The sequence below is a fragment of the Dermatophagoides farinae genome, chromosome 3, assembly GCF_024713945.1.
Source record: "Dermatophagoides farinae isolate YC_2012a chromosome 3, ASM2471394v1, whole genome shotgun sequence".
Classification (NCBI taxonomy): domain Eukaryota; kingdom Metazoa; phylum Arthropoda; class Arachnida; order Sarcoptiformes; family Pyroglyphidae; genus Dermatophagoides; species Dermatophagoides farinae.
Genome location: NC_134679.1, coordinates 926,392 through 944,783, shown reverse-complemented (window position 1 = coordinate 944,783; position 18,392 = coordinate 926,392). Strand labels below are relative to the sequence as shown.

The 18,392-nt window shown below is 29.0% G+C and overlaps 3 protein-coding genes across 3 annotated transcripts; 2 read left to right on the top strand and 1 right to left on the bottom strand.

The window, feature by feature from the left end:
• Positions 1–293: 293 nt before the first annotated feature.
• Positions 294–2,518, bottom strand: LOC124498280 (histone H2A). The gene has a single exon (XM_075729118.1). The coding sequence runs from the start codon at positions 2,516–2,518 to the stop codon at positions 2,144–2,146; it is 375 nt and encodes a 124-aa protein (XP_075585233.1). The 3' UTR covers positions 294–2,143.
• Positions 1,434–2,593, top strand: LOC124498277 (histone H4). Its single transcript, XM_075729117.1, has one exon. The coding sequence runs from the start codon at positions 1,434–1,436 to the stop codon at positions 1,743–1,745; it is 312 nt and encodes a 103-aa protein (XP_075585232.1). The 3' UTR covers positions 1,746–2,593.
• Positions 2,594–2,765: 172 nt separating this feature from the next.
• LOC124498278 (histone H2B) lies at positions 2,766–3,422 on the top strand. Its single transcript, XM_047062013.2, has one exon. The coding sequence runs from the start codon at positions 2,883–2,885 to the stop codon at positions 3,258–3,260; it is 378 nt and encodes a 125-aa protein (XP_046917969.1). The 5' UTR covers positions 2,766–2,882; the 3' UTR covers positions 3,261–3,422.
• Positions 3,423–18,392: the final 14,970 nt, after the last annotated feature.

The following is an 18,392-nucleotide window of genomic DNA, read 5'->3' as shown; positions in this document are numbered from 1 at the left end:
TAGAAATGATTAATTTGGTTAAATTTAAATCAAATGATGATGATCATAATCATCCACTTGAAAGTATGCACATGACTGACTGTATAAAAATCTTGTGATTTTATGCTTTCACTCCCTCCTCTCTCCTGTGTGTGTGTGTGTGTGTGGTGTTGAGCAAAAAAAAAAAAAAAAAAATCACGTAGTCCACAAAAAAATGGAAAATTCTCGAAAAGTTGAAAATTTTCCACACATACACACACACGCTATGACCTTGGAATTTGACCAAACAAAAAACAAAAACAAGGGACAAACGATTTTTTTACGTTTTTATCTTTGTTATATTTATTTTATTTGAACAATTAACCGGATTCATTGGAAAAATTTTGCCGGATAAAATAAAAAAATGTTTACAAACAATAAACAATTATACAATAATCATCATTACACATTAATAAAGTATATATAAAAAAATTTAGTGTGAGGACAGAAAAATATTCAGAAAAAAAAGAACAAAATTGGCAAATTCAATCAAAAAATGAAAAATTCAATTCAATTGATGAACAATGGGGGGGATGGCCAACAAGAAAATTTTTTTTTTGGAAAAATTCTTCATAGATCCATAGTGATGATGATGAAATGTAAATTGTTTTTTTTATCTATTCGGGAAAAAAAGTAAACAAATTAAAGCAAAACAAAAATCCAGTAACCGGTAATGTTCGAGTTTTTCATTTTTTTTTTGAATCTTTGTAGGGTTTAACTTTTAGGTTTTCCTTTTATTATTTTGCAAAAGTCTCTTTTATAAATATTTAGAATCCTATGAATTTTGATCAATAGATGTATCTTCTCTGGTTATAGCCAAAAAAAAACAGGAACGTTTCTTGCACCAAATTTCAGGAATCAGGAAAACGATAATCCATTTATGGGAGTTTTTTTTCTATTTTTGAGAAAGAAAATTTTTCTTCATATATTGATTTACACATGAATCAATTCATTGCTGAAAACACACACACAGAGAGAGAGGTTACAAATTTTGGCTGGTTTAAAGTTGAAATTCAACATTTTTTTTTCACTGTTTTTGTTTCAATTCAACACAAATGACCGCCGGAAACAATCAAAAAAAAAAAAAGTTTAATCAACGACGGGACACGCAACTAAATGCAGTGTAAAATTGGTTACGTTTTGCTCACCATTTTATACGCCAAACCAAAAAAAAAAAAATTGAGATCCCTGTGAGGATGACGCCCGATTCATTGTTGTTGTAGTGGCTGTGTCTCATTCGATAGATACACATCATAATAATCACATGTGGTAGTGGTTAAGATTTATTAACGTTGATGTTTTTTTTCCCAGTAACTATGAGCAATTGGGTTAGCGTTGGGTATTTTCACTTGCATTTCGTCATTGCTAGCGTTCATATCGTATTCAACTTTTTTTTCAAAAAAAAAAACCTAATCATGTCTGGCCGCGGTAAAGGTGGTAAAGGTCTTGGAAAAGGTGGCGCAAAACGTCATCGTAAAGTTCTTCGTGATAATATTCAAGGTATTACGAAACCAGCTATTCGTCGTTTAGCTCGTCGTGGTGGTGTCAAACGTATTTCTGGTCTAATTTATGAAGAAACCCGAGGTGTACTCAAAGTATTCCTTGAAAATGTTATTCGTGATGCTGTCACCTATACTGAACATGCTAAACGTAAAACTGTCACTGCTATGGATGTTGTATATGCATTGAAACGTCAAGGACGTACATTGTATGGTTTTGGTGGTTAATAATAAACTTATTGTCAATGGAATCAAATATCATCTGGCTCATTCATTCACTCGGTCTATCCATTCATTCATATCATGATAAAAAACGGTCCTTTTTAGGGCCCTGGATTCTTTTTTTTTTTTTTTGCTTTGATAAAAATAAAAATTTTAATTTTTCATCAAAAAAATTTTTTCGTTTGGATTCTTGACATTTCGGTAAAATTTCTCAAAATAAAACAATCCAACCAGTGACATGGTTGGGTGGAAATAGAGTCACGTGTTTATTTTATGAAAACAAAAATTTTTGGATTTTATTTACAAGCAAACAAAAAAATTGCTAAAATTCAATCAAAATGAAATTGTGGCCCGAAAAAGGACCGTTTTTCGTATAAATGATAATGGAATGTAGAATGAAAATTTCAGGCAGTTTTTTCCGTTTTTTTTGGCAACAAAACTGCTTGAATATTTGGTAGGACACCACCTTGTGCGATAGTAACACCGCTCAATAGTTTATTCAATTCTTCATCATTACGAATGGCCAATTGAAGATGACGTGGAATAATACGAGTTTTTTTATTATCACGTGCAGCATTACCGGCCAATTCAAGAACTTCAGCAGCCAAATATTCAAGAACGGCAGCCAAATATACAGGAGCTCCGGCACCAACACGTTCAGCATAATTGCCTTTTCGTAACAATCGATGAATACGACCAACAGGAAATTGTAGACCAGCACGTGATGAACGAGATTTGGCTTTAGTTTTGACTTTACCACCTTTACCACGTCCAGACATTTTTCGTTGTTGTTGTTGTTGTTCGGTATTTTTTTTCAAAATTGAAAAACAAAAAAAATCGAGAAAATTTGGTTTTATAAAATTTTCACATGACCATTTTTGAGTTTATATACTCAATGTGACAGTCAAAAAACTGGTATACACAACACGAACCAATCAAATCACGTATATCTGTAAAAAAGGCGGGTCTAAAAAATTTGGTTGGTTCATGTTGTGTACACCACTTCGAATAGTATAAAAATCTTGGTGTTGCTCATTTCTTCGGTTGTCATTTTGTTTTTGTCGTTCGGTAGTCATTATTGACCTGACATATTTTCAACAACCACCACCAAAAACAATCAACACTACAACTCTGAAAAAAACCATGGCACCACCAAGCAGCACCGGTAAAGCAGTGAAAAAATCTGGTAAAGCTCAAAAATCTGTTCGTGCTACTGATAAAAAAAAGAAACATCGTCGCAGGAAAGAATCATTTTCCATTTACATTTATAAAGTATTGAAACAAGTTCATCCTGATACTGGTATATCATCGAAAGCAATGTCAATCATGAATTCATTTGTCAATGATATTTTTGAACGTATTGCTGCCGAATCATCACGTCTATCGCATTACAATAAACGAACTACTATTACATCGAGAGAAGTACAAACGGCTGTCCGACTTTTATTGCCAGGTGAATTGGCCAAACATGCCGTATCCGAAGGCACAAAAGCCGTAACTAAATATACATCGAGCAAATAGATTTTTTTTGTTCTCTTCTTCATTCGTTTGATTTCTGATTCTTTTTTGCCGCTTTATCATTCATTTCATTCATTCATTATCATAACACATTTCCATTTTTTTCATTTCAACCATAAAATTTACTGTTTCGAATAAAAATTTCTTTTGTGTAAATCTAATAAATTTCATTTTTTTTGCAACATGAAAAAAATTTTCATTTTTTTTTTGGCGGTAAATAAAATGAGCAAAAAAAAAATTGGTAAACAATGAGTTTATCATTTTCTTACACCGGCATCTCCGATAGATGGCGCGTTGAACGTGAAATTTTTTTTTTGTTGAATTTCTAATACACTAGATGTCGCACAATATATCGGGTGTTTACAATTTATAAAATGACAACAAAAAAAAATTCCCAATTTCGAGTGTGCTGCTGCTGCTGGTAACACGTGAAATTGTAATTTTGTTTCTTTGTTTTTTTGTGTGCATGTGTGTGTACGTTATCCAAATGAAATCAAATGTGGAATCCTGGATTTTTCATTTCACAAACACGGTTGCTATGTGAAAAAAATATGCCAAAAATGAGTGAAAGAATCAAGTTGGTTCCAAGTTCAGAATATCAGTGTGTGTACGTGTGTGTGATAAGCTCTTCTGTAACCAATCAATGAAGACTTATCGATTTGTGAAAAGAAAATGGAAATTTTTTTTTCTATGTTATTTTTTGTTTTGTTCGAGAAACCTGAATCCAAAGTCAGTCATCGGTTTTTTTTTCACGATGAGAGAATAAAAAAAGTTTTTGTTTTGTTTTGTTTTTTTCCACATTGCGTGTGTGTGTGTTTGTGTGTGTAAACTTTACAGAAACAGAAATTTTTTCATTTTTTTTCCCAGACATTTATTGTTTCAATTTCTAAAATTGGCTTTTCTTGTGAAACAAAAAAAAAAAAAAAAAATAGAAAACAAAAACAAAAACAAAATTCGAAACATGAGACACCGTTCACAAAGTACGTATTCTTATTAAATGTTTGGTGAGAAAAATTGAAATTTTTTTTTATTTTTTACATAATACTAAACAAAAAAAAGTTGAATATAAACAACACATCAAGATATTGAAAATTGAGAAAAACTTTTACTTTTACTTTTTTTTTCATTCATTCATTTATTATAATTTTTGGACATAGCAAAAAAAAAAAAAGTTGCTGACGATGCTACTGTGTGTGTGTTTGTTACAATGAAAGAAAGAATGCGATTCTTATAAGATCATTAATCTTGGACACTAGCAACAACGACAACAGGGGCAACAACAAAAAAAAAATGGATATGTGAAAAAAAAGAACAGCAATCGTTTCTGTCTTCGGTCATGTTCTGTTGATTCATAAATCATCATCATCATCATGATGTTTAATATCCATATTGATCCATTAATGTAGTCGTTGTTGTTGTTGTTGTTTGTCAATTTTTATCAGCATTTTGAAATTAGTAACTAAATAGATTGTATTACAAGTAAAGACAGAAAGAGAGAGCGAGAGAAAGAAACTTTTTATTCCGGTCAAATCAACTATTTAGTTAATAATAATTATCAAAGAAGAAAAAAAAATGGAAAATTCTGATGATGATGATGAAATGATTTTTCATCATCATCATCATCATCATCGTTATTCTTCTTGGTTCATTCATGGACATTTAACTTGTTTTTTTTTGGCGTCTGAAAACCATTACAAGAATTTAAACAAAGAAACTGTTTTGCTGTTTTTTTTGTTGTATTCTTTGAACAAAAAAAATCGTTCAACTTTCAACAACAACAACAACAACAACAACGGCCATCTGTAGAAGAATCGACGAGAATCCTTTTTTCTGAGTGTGTGTTCACATCATCATCATTATTTTTTACTTTGAATTTTTTTTTGTGCACTTTATACCATATCATGACACACACAGAAGAATCGACGTTCCATAATGAGTATGGCAAGTGAAGAAAAAAAAATGCGACAAAGTAAGTGAAACGAACAAACAAAAAACAAATACATCTGTTTGATTGGTAAAAAACCGTGTTTTTGTGCAAAAGTGAAAAAAAGCTCACCGGAAAATAAAAGAACTGGTGAAAAAAAAAATGATTTGTAAAGGTTGAACCAGAAAAAATAATACCGAAATGTCATTAGTTTTAGTTTTTGTTCCAATTGAAACTACACCATTCAAAGACTATATATAATTTCCTGACCTAAATTGGTAAATTGTGATTGAATATAATTACAATTAGTGCCAAAATGTACCTGACAAATTCATTTGCATAAATTCCAAATTGGGTGTGTGTGTGTGTTGTGTATTTATGGGACTAAAGAAAAAAAAGCCACAATTATCATTCAATTATCAATTCCGATTCATTGATTTTTTGTTGTTGTTGTTGAAATGGAAAAATTTACCGCCCATCACTTTTTCTCGTTTTTATATTGCAATGTGAAAAAAACCATACCATTTTCGAAATCTAATTTAAAATCAAAATTTAAAGTGAAAAACTTTGTTTCACTTTTGATTCAATTTCGAAAAAAAAGTGAAGAAAAATCGAGCTATTTTTTTTTATTTAGCCAGAATTTTGCTTCAAGCCAAATAGAATGTTTCTGAGTTTGAGTTTTCTTGTATATTCACCAAATTCATCAATCACTGTTGTGTGACCTGAAATCTGATAGCAATTTTTAGGGCATAAATGACAACTTAATGATAAACAAAAAAATCGATAAAATTGCTCACAGCCATATATGGTTGATTAGGAGAGGATTTTTCACTGTTGTTTTTTTCCTCGCTTTTGCTTTTGCTTTTTCAACAACTTTAAAACATTAAATAGATTGCAGTAATAATTAACATTTTGATTCATTTTTCACAACTCGGATATAGTCATTAATTAATTGAATGAAATTAATAGAGAGAAAAAGAGAGAGACCAGTTGTCCAGCTATTTTTTTCCAAGAAAAACAACCATCTCTCTAAAAGATCTGAACAAGAATGGACAACCAAAAATTAATCAATAATCTGTAATCAGGAGAACCAAGAATATGGCCAATGGAAACGAAAATTTTTTTTTTCTCTTTCTCAAAATTCCAAATGAAACAACAAACAAACGGCAACAACAACAACAACGTCGAGAGAAAAAAAATTCTGAAATTTTCATCATCAATTTACTGATTGTTAGTATTGTAAAAAAAAAAAAAAATTTTTTTTTTCTTTTCAAAAATCTTGTTATAATTTTCGTTGTCCACAGTACAGAATATCCAGTAGAATAATATTGGACGACCAAAAATATGCCAGTCTGTCTTTTTTTTCTTTGCTTTGGATTTTCCACTGTTTTTTTTTTTTTTGTTCACTGGAATTTTTTTTTTTTTTTTAGTCCTCATCATCGTTTCTGGTTGTCATGTGGTTGTATTTCATTGTGCAAAAAAAAATCATGAATGAGAAATTGACTCAGATGATGCCGTTTTTGTTGTTGTTGTTTGGCTAATGATTTGTTCATAGAGAAAAATTCTTTGGCTCAGATGATCAAAAAATGGACGCTTTTTTTGTTATTTGTGAAAATTCTGTTTGCCTGCAAGAAAAAAAATCGTCGATTCCAGAATTTTTAATCTTAAATTCATCAATCAATCAATGTGGAAATGATGAATTAAATTATTCGATTTTTTTTTATAGCAATCGATGACAATGAATTACGTTTTTTTTTTTTGGTTGCTGATCAATCATCGATTCAATTATGCGCGTATATTGAATTTTCTATTCAACAATCACTTTTTTTTGGCTCTATTTTATAGGATAAGATAATCGAATTTTGGAATTTTTTTTTTCTCTTTTGTTTCTCTCTTGATATTGATCTAGGTAAATTGATAATCGACATGATGATGTTGACAGCGATGATAATGATGACGACGACAATCAACGCCAGCAGCAGTAGTGATAAAAAGTGTGTCTTAACATTTGTCTTTCAATTTTTTTTTGTTTTTATCAAATAATTGAATCTAGAATCAAGAATAGAATTTACCCAGAATCACATATTTTGTTTGCTAAATTTTTAAATTTTTTTTTTTTGGTTCCATGATTAAAAATTCCTAATATTTAATTCTTTTTGAATAATTTATGAAATTCTCGATAAAATTATCAGCGGGTAATGATTCTGTGTGTGTGTGTGTGAGTGTGTGGAAAAATTTTCTTTATTTCTCGCTCCATTTCATTTCATTTTCAATTCAGATTTAATGTACCGTTTCATTTTTGGATAATTTCGTTTTTTTTTCTTTTGTTCGTTGTTTGTCGTCTTTTTTTTCTAGTCTTCATCTTCATGTAAATAATCGATGATCTTATGATGACTTTGTAAGGTTTTTTTGGCATTGTCTGTAAAATGCATCTAATGTAATGAGATGACAACAAAATTTAAATGAACCATAAATAAAGCCATCATTCATTGTCGTTGTCGTCATTGTCTTAATTTGAGAATGCAAATTTGTTCATGACTTGGAAAAACACACACACACACACTCACTCACTAAATATCATCTTTGAATGTTTCTATGGACGAATTTTTTTTTTATTCAGCCATTTCTGTAGCAGTAAATTCTATTTTCATTCCATTTTCAAATTTGCCCGATGACGGTTTTAGATTTTTCACACATGAATTATATTCATAACCAATCATGGTTTGTAAAAAAAAATCCAGAAAAAAATGACAATCATGACAACAGCGACAAAAAAAAGTTATCGAAAAAACCAAAATGAATCCCTGTGGCAATAACAACAACAACAACAACAACAAGCAATTTTTATTGAAACAAAACAAAACATCTCGGACCAGAAGAATTTAGATATTCTTTTTGTTTCTGTTTTTTTTTTTTGGATACAGAAAGATTTTCATCTTTTTCTTTAATCAAAAAAATGGACATTATTACGTTTTTGTTTTCTTGCTGGCCATTTGTATATCATCATGTCAATTTCCTAAATAAAGAGAAATCGAGATAAAAGATCCAGAAAAAAATGTTGTTGTTGTTGTTGTTTTTTTTACATATTACTGATGTATTATTACAAATGGATCGTTGTCGTTTTTGTTGTTGTTGTTGTTGTTTCGGAATTTGGGAAATGAGAAAAAAATGAAACGATTTTTCATCATCATCATTATTGTTTGGTGTAAATTACGTTGTTGTCGTTGTCGTTTTTTTTTCATAACTTGCCAATGATCATTTTGAAATGATAATGATGATGACCATATTCCTGGTTCAACGGAAATGCTGTTTTCTTGTATAAATATAAATGTGAATGTAATTCATTAAATGGTTCGTTTTTTTTTTGTCATCATTTGCATTCGTTCATTTCATTTCAAATCAAACTTTTTGATTGTGTATGTGTGTGTGTGTGTGTGTGTGTGAATGATGAGTTTGTCAAATGAGAAAGTGTTTTTCAAACCAACAGACAGAAAAAGAAAGTGAATGAGGAAAAACTTTTTGCAAATCTTGCAACAGAGAGAAAAAAAGTTTTTAAAAAACGAAAAAATAAAATTCTGAAATCCATCATTCTGGTAGTAGTAGTAGTAGTGAGTGATGAAATTTTGAAAATTTTTAATTTTTTTTGTCTGGTTAGAAATATTTAAAAAAATCCTTTTTTCAAAGTTTTCATTTTCCAATTCATTGTCATCCATCGAAACAAACGATAATTTAAATTTCAAATCTCTTTTTATCAGAATGATGTCAGCTATTTGCAATAACACCAACGCATATATTGTTGAAATAGAGAAAAAAAATGGATTAAACAAACAAACACACAGAGAAAAAATTCCTACGATTATAAAAAACAAACGACGAAATTCTACATTGTCATTGCATTCATCAGCCTGTTGAAACAAAAAGAAAAAAAAACATTACATTCTGATCGAATCAGGAATATCAGTGAAAAAAAAACAATAATAAAAATTCTTGCTGTCGTTGCAAGAATATTTATTTTCAACCACTTTGAGAATGTGGCATGCCCACATGTTTTCATGTTTCAAATGTATTTTTAATTAGTTTTTCAATACTGGCAATTTTATTCTGTACGAGTCAGAGAGAAAACAATTTTGCTGTCGCTATGAAATTCTTTTAAATTCTGGGATTTCGATTTATACATATACTTTGATCGAAATTCCAGAATTTTTTGTTTGTTTGTTTGTTATGCATATGTGCACATAAGAAATGAAGCAAATCATCATCATCATCAGCTGTGACATGAAAAAAAAAATCCTGTACTGATGAAACAATTTAATCACAAGTAAAACCATAATCTCAATGAAAACAAAACCAAAAAAAAAGAAAAATTGTCATCATCAACATTTGACAACCACCGAACAGTTTTTTTTGTCCTTATTTTGCATGTATAATCAAACTAACATCATGTAAATGAGATGATCATCATCATTGTCTTGTCATCATCGCCATCATCATATATTGAATATTTTGATTGCTTTCTCGTTGACAATGACAGCGACAAATAATGAAAAATTAAAGAGAGAAAGAGAGAGAGAGAATAAATTCTTGTGGAATCATGTTTACGTCACGTTTTTAATAACAACACAAAATATGGATGATGATGATGGTGATGATGAAGGAAAAAAAATCCAGAATTCAAAAAAGAATGAAAAATTTATATTCAATAAAATCCAACTGATCAAAGCGGTTGGTCATCATCATCATCATCATCTTTTATTATCATGTGATCGGATAATTTTGTCCAAAACAGATTGCAGAATTCTTTATTCTTCAAGATAAATTGAATCGATAAGAAAATTGAAAAGAATCGAAAAAAAAATTGTGTGCAATCAATCATGTTTTATTTTCTCATTTTTTTCGGCAATAAAATGAATGATCATGGTGATTGCGTGATTTTTTTTTCTAAAGATGAAGAACAAGAAGAAGATTGAGACAATGTTTCATTGATGGTTTGTGTTTTTTGTTTTTTTTTTTGTTTTTGTTCCACCAGAAAAACAAAACACAATCTTATTCAATTATTGATTCTTAATTAAAAAAAAAATTTGCATCGTATCAAGAATTCTTTGTGTGTGTGTTTTTTTTACATTCTATTCTGTTTTCTGGAACAAACTAAATAATTCACATGAATGAATCGATTAATGAATTCTTGTGTGTAAGTGTAAGTGTGATAAATGAACGTAACATCTGTGAATATTATCCACATTCTTTTTTTTTCCTGATGAATGCATAAACATCTTCACTATGATATCGCGTGATTGCATTTTTTTTTACTGTTTTTCATTATTGATAAATCGAATCGATAACGAACAACAATCAAAAAAAAAAATTCACTCGATAAATTAATAAAGTATAGATGGAGAAAAAAAACGTGCTCGGATAAAAAAACGTAGGAATTTTTTTTTTCATTCTTTGAAAAGAATTCATTCTAGAATATATGCAATTCAATGTTGCAATTCAAACCAAATGAAAACCTATTGTTTTTTATTCTGACAAAACAAAACAAAACAAAACAAAAAATTCTCAATGATGATGATGGTGATGAATTGCACAATTCTTTTCAACTCTTTCACTCAATTTGTTTTGAAGAATCTTTTCTCTCAACACGCACACGCACGCACGCACGAACTCACACACACACACACTCAGAAAAGATTCAATAAACCATTTCGCCATAATCACAATAAGTGAAAATTAATTATTTTATCATTAATTTGGGTGGAAAAAAACAGAAAAAAAGTGTGAAACACACACACACACACACACACACTCGTACACAGCAAAAAAAAGGTTTAACTAAGAGACTGAATTATTCGAAAGAAAATAACAACAGAATCTTGATCTTGGCACGTTTTGTTTTATTTTTGTTTTTATTTTTTTTTTGTTCCATGTTCATATTATTATGATTTCATTTTTCTTATCGTCATCTTTGTCATAAAGTTGTTGAAAAATGTCCATCACCAAACAACAACCACAACCAACTACTATTTCAATTCACTTTTCATCCATGCCGTCACGTTCCTCATCATCATCATCATCATTATCATCGACTATCATTCAACCATAGATTATTTTGTTGTGAAAAAAACGACAACATTCAATGATGATGATCATCATCATCGTCATTCAAAAAACGACATTTTTTTCGTTATTTCTTTATAACTTGACAGTTGTGAGAGGGCGTTAATGATTGTTTTTTTTCTTCTCTTTTGCTTCGATAGATGATGATGATGATGATTTCCAAAGAATCCACCATCATCATCATATTAACTGTGTTACTAAGGGGTAAAGCAGTGTTTTTCCAACAAATTCAATATTAAAAAACGACAAATTCTTTAGGATTTTTTTTTGTTGTTGTTGTTGCCAAAGTGTTGACAGTTTAGTTTCAGTTTGTTTTTCAAAAGAATTATCGGGTTACAATTTCTTGTGAATGGCAAACAATCCGAATTTGATTGAAAATGTAAAAATTCAATTTTGATTTGTTCTATTCTCCATTCTGGTGTTTTTTTTTGTGAATTTTAAAACTTTTTACCAATCGATTGTTGTTGTTGTTGGTGATGATGATAAAAAAAATCACAATCAACAAAAAAGAATGATCGAACAATGAAATGTAAAAAAACCCCGGAATTTTAATCATTTTCTCGTGGTTTTGTGTCTATTTTATTCATCAAATTCTTTTTGTCACTGGATTTTGTCTAAATTCTATAATGCTAGCTGTGACATGCTGCTACTGATGAAGCTAATGGAAAATCAATTTCCGGTACATTCATTTATCTGGTTATGCAAACAATGTATTTGCAGGCTTCTGTTTTTTTTTATTTGGCTGAATTTCAAAAAAAAAAACGAGAACACTAACATTTAATGATACATTAAACACGCGTAAAAATCGATTAGCCGATTGTTTCTTTTTTTTTTGGCTGTGAAACATGTGGGTGTGTGTGTGGGTGTGTGAACAAAAAAAATTTGATTTTGAATGCAAATATTCTTTATACATTTCAATGACAAGAATAATGATGATGACGATGACAATGATGATCTATTTATTGATGGTAAATTGTCTAATAGTTGTAGCCAACGGATGGTTCATCGTTTGATCGATTAAATAATCATTTTTCTTTCGCTTTTCTGGCATTGAAACCATTATTTTTTGAATTTTTGAATTTTTTTTTGTCTTTTTTTTTCTTTAGAATCCAATCATTATTGAAATCGATTTTTCTTTCTTTTTTTTTGCTTTTCTTACAAGGAAACATTCGGCTTCCTTTTTTTTTATTTCATGTGGGTAGTTTTGTCAAATCATAATGGAAAAGTTTCATCATCATTTCGTTGATGATGATGATGATGATGATGTTTGTTATTTAATGAATAAAAAATGTAAAATTCTTCTCATAAGTAGGTAGGTGGTAACGATGATTCAATGATGGAGAAACGAAAACGAAAAAAAACTTTTTGTATCGATCTACTATAGAAATTAAATAGTGAGCAGTAACGAGAGAAGAGAAAAAAAATTTTTACCGAATTCATGAAAATTTAAATTTCAAGTTTTTTTTCTGTTTCAAACAAAAACGAACAAGAAAAAGAATAAATTCATATTTTTTGTGCAATTTAACCATCATTCTTCGTTCGTTTTTGTTTCATTTTTTTTTGTCCCTCACATTCGAACAATATTCAACCAATGATGAAACATTACCAACAAATCAATCGATAGATATTCGATAGGTTTTATTTCGATTCCATATGTTTGTTTATATTCAATTGAAATGATATGATTGTGAAAAAAAAATTGAATGTTCAACAACAATAACAGCAATAGCAAGCTAATTGACTAATCATTTATCATCATCATTTTATGTCATAAAAAAATGATGAAAAAAATTTGAAACATTTCAAACAAACAAAAAAAAAATCCATTTCCCAGATATATTTGTAGAATGTTGTTGTTGTTGTTTTTGTCTCTGGAAAACAATAAATGAAAATCGATAATCAAAAAGCGAGTAAGAAAACCAGATAAACGAACAACATATAATTTCAAATTTTGATTTTGAAAACGAAAAAAAACCAAAGAAAAAAAATTGTTCACTTGAAAAATGTCTACAGAGCGAGAGAGAGGGAGAAATTAAATTGATCCAGATGTAAAAATACATCATCATCATCATCATCATAATCGTGACCACAATTTATGGATTAACTGAATAGAAAAACCGAACAAATGAAATTTGATGTTTTTTTCCCTTGACTTTTTTTTGTGATTTGTGACAAGGGATAAAAAATGAATTTCTGATTGTTTTGCTTTTGTGCTGATTTTAAGATTTTTTTTTGGTACATTCATCACAGTCATAACCAGAAAAAAAACCCAATGGGACCACATCAAAATATATTGTTTTCATGGTGGTCAAGATGGACACACAAGCAATAAAAAAAGCACCAGATCACTAATGATGATGATTATGTGGTCAAGATTATGATGAACAAGAGTGCATACAGAGAATTTTCATATCAAAAGATAATTGAAAATCTAAAATCCAAAAATTGATTCATTCATCCATAATATATTGTCATCATCGTTGAATCATAATGATCAGTGTGGTAGATCCTTCTGTGTGTTCTTCATGTTTGGTGCAAACCACTGGTCCTTAAAATTATTCTTCAAGTTGAAAAAAAAATTTTTTCGATTCGATTATTCGATTGTTCGGGTTCGTAGACATGGAAAAGGAATTTTTTTTCTCAATTTTTCACTTTTTATTTTAATTAAAAATTATTTGTGCGTGTGTGTCTGAATGATGAGCAAAAGATGAAATTTTTTTGGTTGGTTTGTTTGTTTGTTTGTTCACCTATACATTGAACTTTTTGTCATCAAGAATTTTGTGTTTGTGTTTCATTTCATTTCGGCTCATAGCATTCGTATTAATTTTTTGCTTGTAATAATAATGATATTCGATTTGAAATGAAAATGAATGAATCATTGGAACAAGAAAATGGCCATTGTGTGATTGATCATTTCGAGACAATGGTCATTATTCAGGATGGATGAATGAATGAATGAATACGATTAATCAATAATTCATTATAACAGAATCAGAATCATGACAATAATAATGTCCAAGTATTGGTGATGTCCACCTGGACATTTTTTTTTCTCATTCTTTTCTTTCCACTGACGGATTATACAAAATTTAATCAGAATCAAAATTTCTTAGATACACAAAAAAAATCAAGAATTTCTTAATTTAAAATAAAAATCTTATCCAACTCTAACAAATTATTTTTCCATTTTATTTTTTTCCTGATTTTTTTTAGAATTAAATTCAGAATTAGAATTTTAGTTTCTCAGTTCTTCAAATGAATTGTGAATCGTGTGTATCAAAACGTAACGAATTCGTTCACAATTTTCCTATTAATATTCAATCGAATTCTAAACATTTCGTGTAAATATAATAAAATGATTATAATTGCTAAAATTTCTCTCTTTTTTTTTACTCTGAAAAGTAATCATTTTAGATTCTGTATGTTCATGTAGCGAGAAAGAGAGAGAGAGAAAGAATCGTTTAAAAAAACGATAAATAGAATGAAATTATTCTGGAACGTCAATTCTGAATTTTTTTTTTCATTTGAACTCTGAATCAATGATGCACGAAATGCAACAACAACAACAAAGGCAACAAGGAAGAAGAAAAATAGACAGAAAATGGTTGAAAAATGGCTCAAATCTAAAGCAGCTTCTAAATGATTATAAGTACAAAACTTTTTTTTTCATTTCACCAATATTTTCCTTTGGTTTCCAAACAAACAAAAAAATTCTGTTGTTTGTTCATTTTTTCAGGTCGAATTCAGAGAAAAAAAGGACAAAATCATCCAAAAAAAACGACTGAAAACATACAATTTCAAACATTGTCAAAATGATGTTGATTCACAACATCCAATTTACAAATTCATATCAAATTACCTTTACACACACCCACTCACACACAAACAAACAACAAATATTTCAGAAAAGTCAAATCATCAGGAACAAAAAAAAAAAATTCACCTGAAATATTAGTGTTGGTCCTTTTTTTTTCGATATTTTTGTTCATTTTTCCTGACACAAAACATGTGCATATTGTGTATACAATACTACTCACATGACAAATGCAAACAAAACAAACATTTATGGATCCATTGTCCAACTATGTGTGTGTGTGTAGAAATGTTTTTGTTGGCCATTTGTAGAGCGAATAAACAAAAAAAAAAAAAAAGAAATCGAACAAAAAAAAACATTGTATTTTTACATTTATTACAATTTCCATTGTACTTAACATGTTTGTTTTCCATTAATCTCAATAAAAAGATTATCGTCATCATCATAATACGTGAACAAAAAAAAAAATTGACAGGATTCCATAATAATAATACTAATATAATAATAAGTGATGAAAGTTTCTAGATAAAATGAAAAAAAAAGAAAACTTTCAACGAAAAACAAACGAATCAGGTAGATATACCTGTATAAAAATTCCGTGATAGAATCCATTGTTGTGATAAATAACCATTTTGGTGTGTTTGAGATGAAAAAATTGTATTCCAAAACGAAAGAAAAAGAAAACTTTCTGAATATTTTTCCATCATTTATTATATGAATTAACTACAACTATTTTTTTTTGTTTTTGTTTTTGTTTTATTCAACCAAAAAGTTTTCACTTGTTTGTTTGTTTGTTTGTTTGTTCGTTTGTTGTTGTTGTTGTACATTTTAAATACCTGAAAATGATGATAAACACATACATACTACTACGATACCTGAGTTTATCCCTAAGGGTTGGTGAAAATGAACAAACCAATTTTGGCCACAAAAGACAACACAAAAGTCCATCTTCCGGTCGCTGAATAAATGTGTATGTGTTTTTTTTAATGCAAAAAATTCCCATCATGAACGTCATCACATATGAATAAAAACAAAAATTAGAGATGACAGCAGAGAGAGGGGAGAGAGAGAGAAAGTTTTGTTTTTTTTTTTTTTTTTTTTTTTGGTCACTTAATATTCATTCATTCATTCATTTGTTTAGGAAACTATTTTTGGTGAGATGACACACACACACGCAGAATGCAACTTGATGAGAATTTATGATTAAATGTCTTTTTACCTGAAAATTTTCAGTTGGTCAATAAAATAAAGGGTGAGTAATGAGAATGAGATGACATTTTTTGAAATTCAAAATTTATGGAATCTATATGACATTGTCTTATAGAAACAAACTTGTTTCTGGTAGTGAATTGTTGAAATTTCATGTTTTGTTTTTTTTCTGGTTTACAATTTACATTAATACTTTATACTTGATTCTTGTAGAATATAACTGAATTAATGAATGAATGAATGAATGAAAAAAAAATTCAGATCCTCAATTGTCATTCTTTTTTTTGGTAGAATTATTCCAACTAAAACACATGCACGTATACATCATTATTTAAAGTGATGATGATTACCAATACGATGAACAACAACAACAACAACTGTTTACGCACGAATTCCGTTGATTTTTTTTTTTGGCTGGACAGACCAAAAAAAAAAAAAAAATACTACTGGACACACAGTGTACATTGAAAAGAAGAAGAAAGAGACGAAAAAAACATTTTATTATTAATTACAATTTGTTGAACAAGTTATTTTATTATTGTTCAACAAGAATGGTCAACAAATGAACAATGACAAAATTTATAGTTTGTTTTTGTTTTTGTTGGGTTAATTATTCTGAATTCTTTATTCTATTAGAAATAGGAATGGAAAATGAGATTCTGAATTTAATTTTAGAAATAAACCAAAAAAAAATTTGAAATTTTACACTATTTACACACACAAAAACACCATACCTTGTTTTTTGGAAATCAAAAAAAAAATTACAATGTTTTTTCATTTATATCATTACAATTTTGCCATTCTCCATTTCTGTTGTTGTTGTTGTTGTTGTTGTTGTTGTTGTTGTTGTTGTTAATGTTGATTTTAACTGTTTGTCAATTATCATCATCATTGCTATTGTTTTTTTTTGTCTCATATATTCTCAGAATCAAATTCTGTGAAAATAAAATGGATATAGAATTTTTGTATTTTTTTTTCATCAATAAATTCGTGAGCCATTAACAACAACGACAACAACAACAACAACAATGATGATGATGATGGCAATGCAGCATTCTTTTTCAATCCTGAAAAGAAGAAGAAGAAAAAAATCCAGTTTTTTTCAGTTTTATTTCTCAATGTCTATTTGTGTGTGTGTGTGTGTGTGGACTGTTTATCTATTTTAGATAAATGGTATGTATGTGCGTGTGTTTGGTATATGTGTAGTAGCCAAGTTTAAATTGTCATCAATTTTTTTTATACGTTTTTTTTTGTTTGTTTGTTTACCATTTCTCATTCTCACATTTATTGTTATTGTTGTTGTTGTTGTTGTTTGGAGCCACTGAATGAATTTCATGAGAGAATATCATGTATGTATGTCAACGATTGGTAATGATTTACGTGAAAAACGTTTATTTTTAGTTTAAAATGAATATTTATCCTTTTTTCTCTATGTGTGGTTTATTTTGAAATGGTTAAAATGAAAACGAAATCAAGCTTCTGGCTCTTTCTCTTTTTCTGGTTCTTTTACCATAGAAAGGCAACGGACAATTGAAAATGAAATGTGAACAAAAAAAAAATTCTTGGTAAAAAAGAATTTATTTTTATCATTTTCATGTGAAAAAAATTTTTTTATTTATTCTATGTGATTTGGTTTAAATTTATACACAACAGTGAAAAAAAAAATTTGATTTACAGAATTCATTCAGGTTTAAATTTTGCACAATTGTATTTGTTAACACCCACACAGAACAAGTATGGAGTTTTGGAATTTAATTTTTTAGATTATATTTTGCTCAGTTTTTTATCTTGTTTTTATTTTCATTTTTTCGTTTGCTTTAAATTTAATTTAACTAAAAATTTTTTTCCGGTTTTCCTGGGAACAGGAAAAAATAACATTCCAACAATGACTGATCGAATCACCAATACCAATTATTTGATGGTTTTTGCACAACAAAAAAAAAATAATGGCAAAGCAAGTTGTATGTTTCTCTCTCTCTCTCTCTCTCTCTCTCTCTCTCTCTCTCTCTCTCTCTCTCTCTCTCTCTCTCTCTCTCTCTCTCTCTCTCTTGACCACTCAAAGATCCGTAATAGA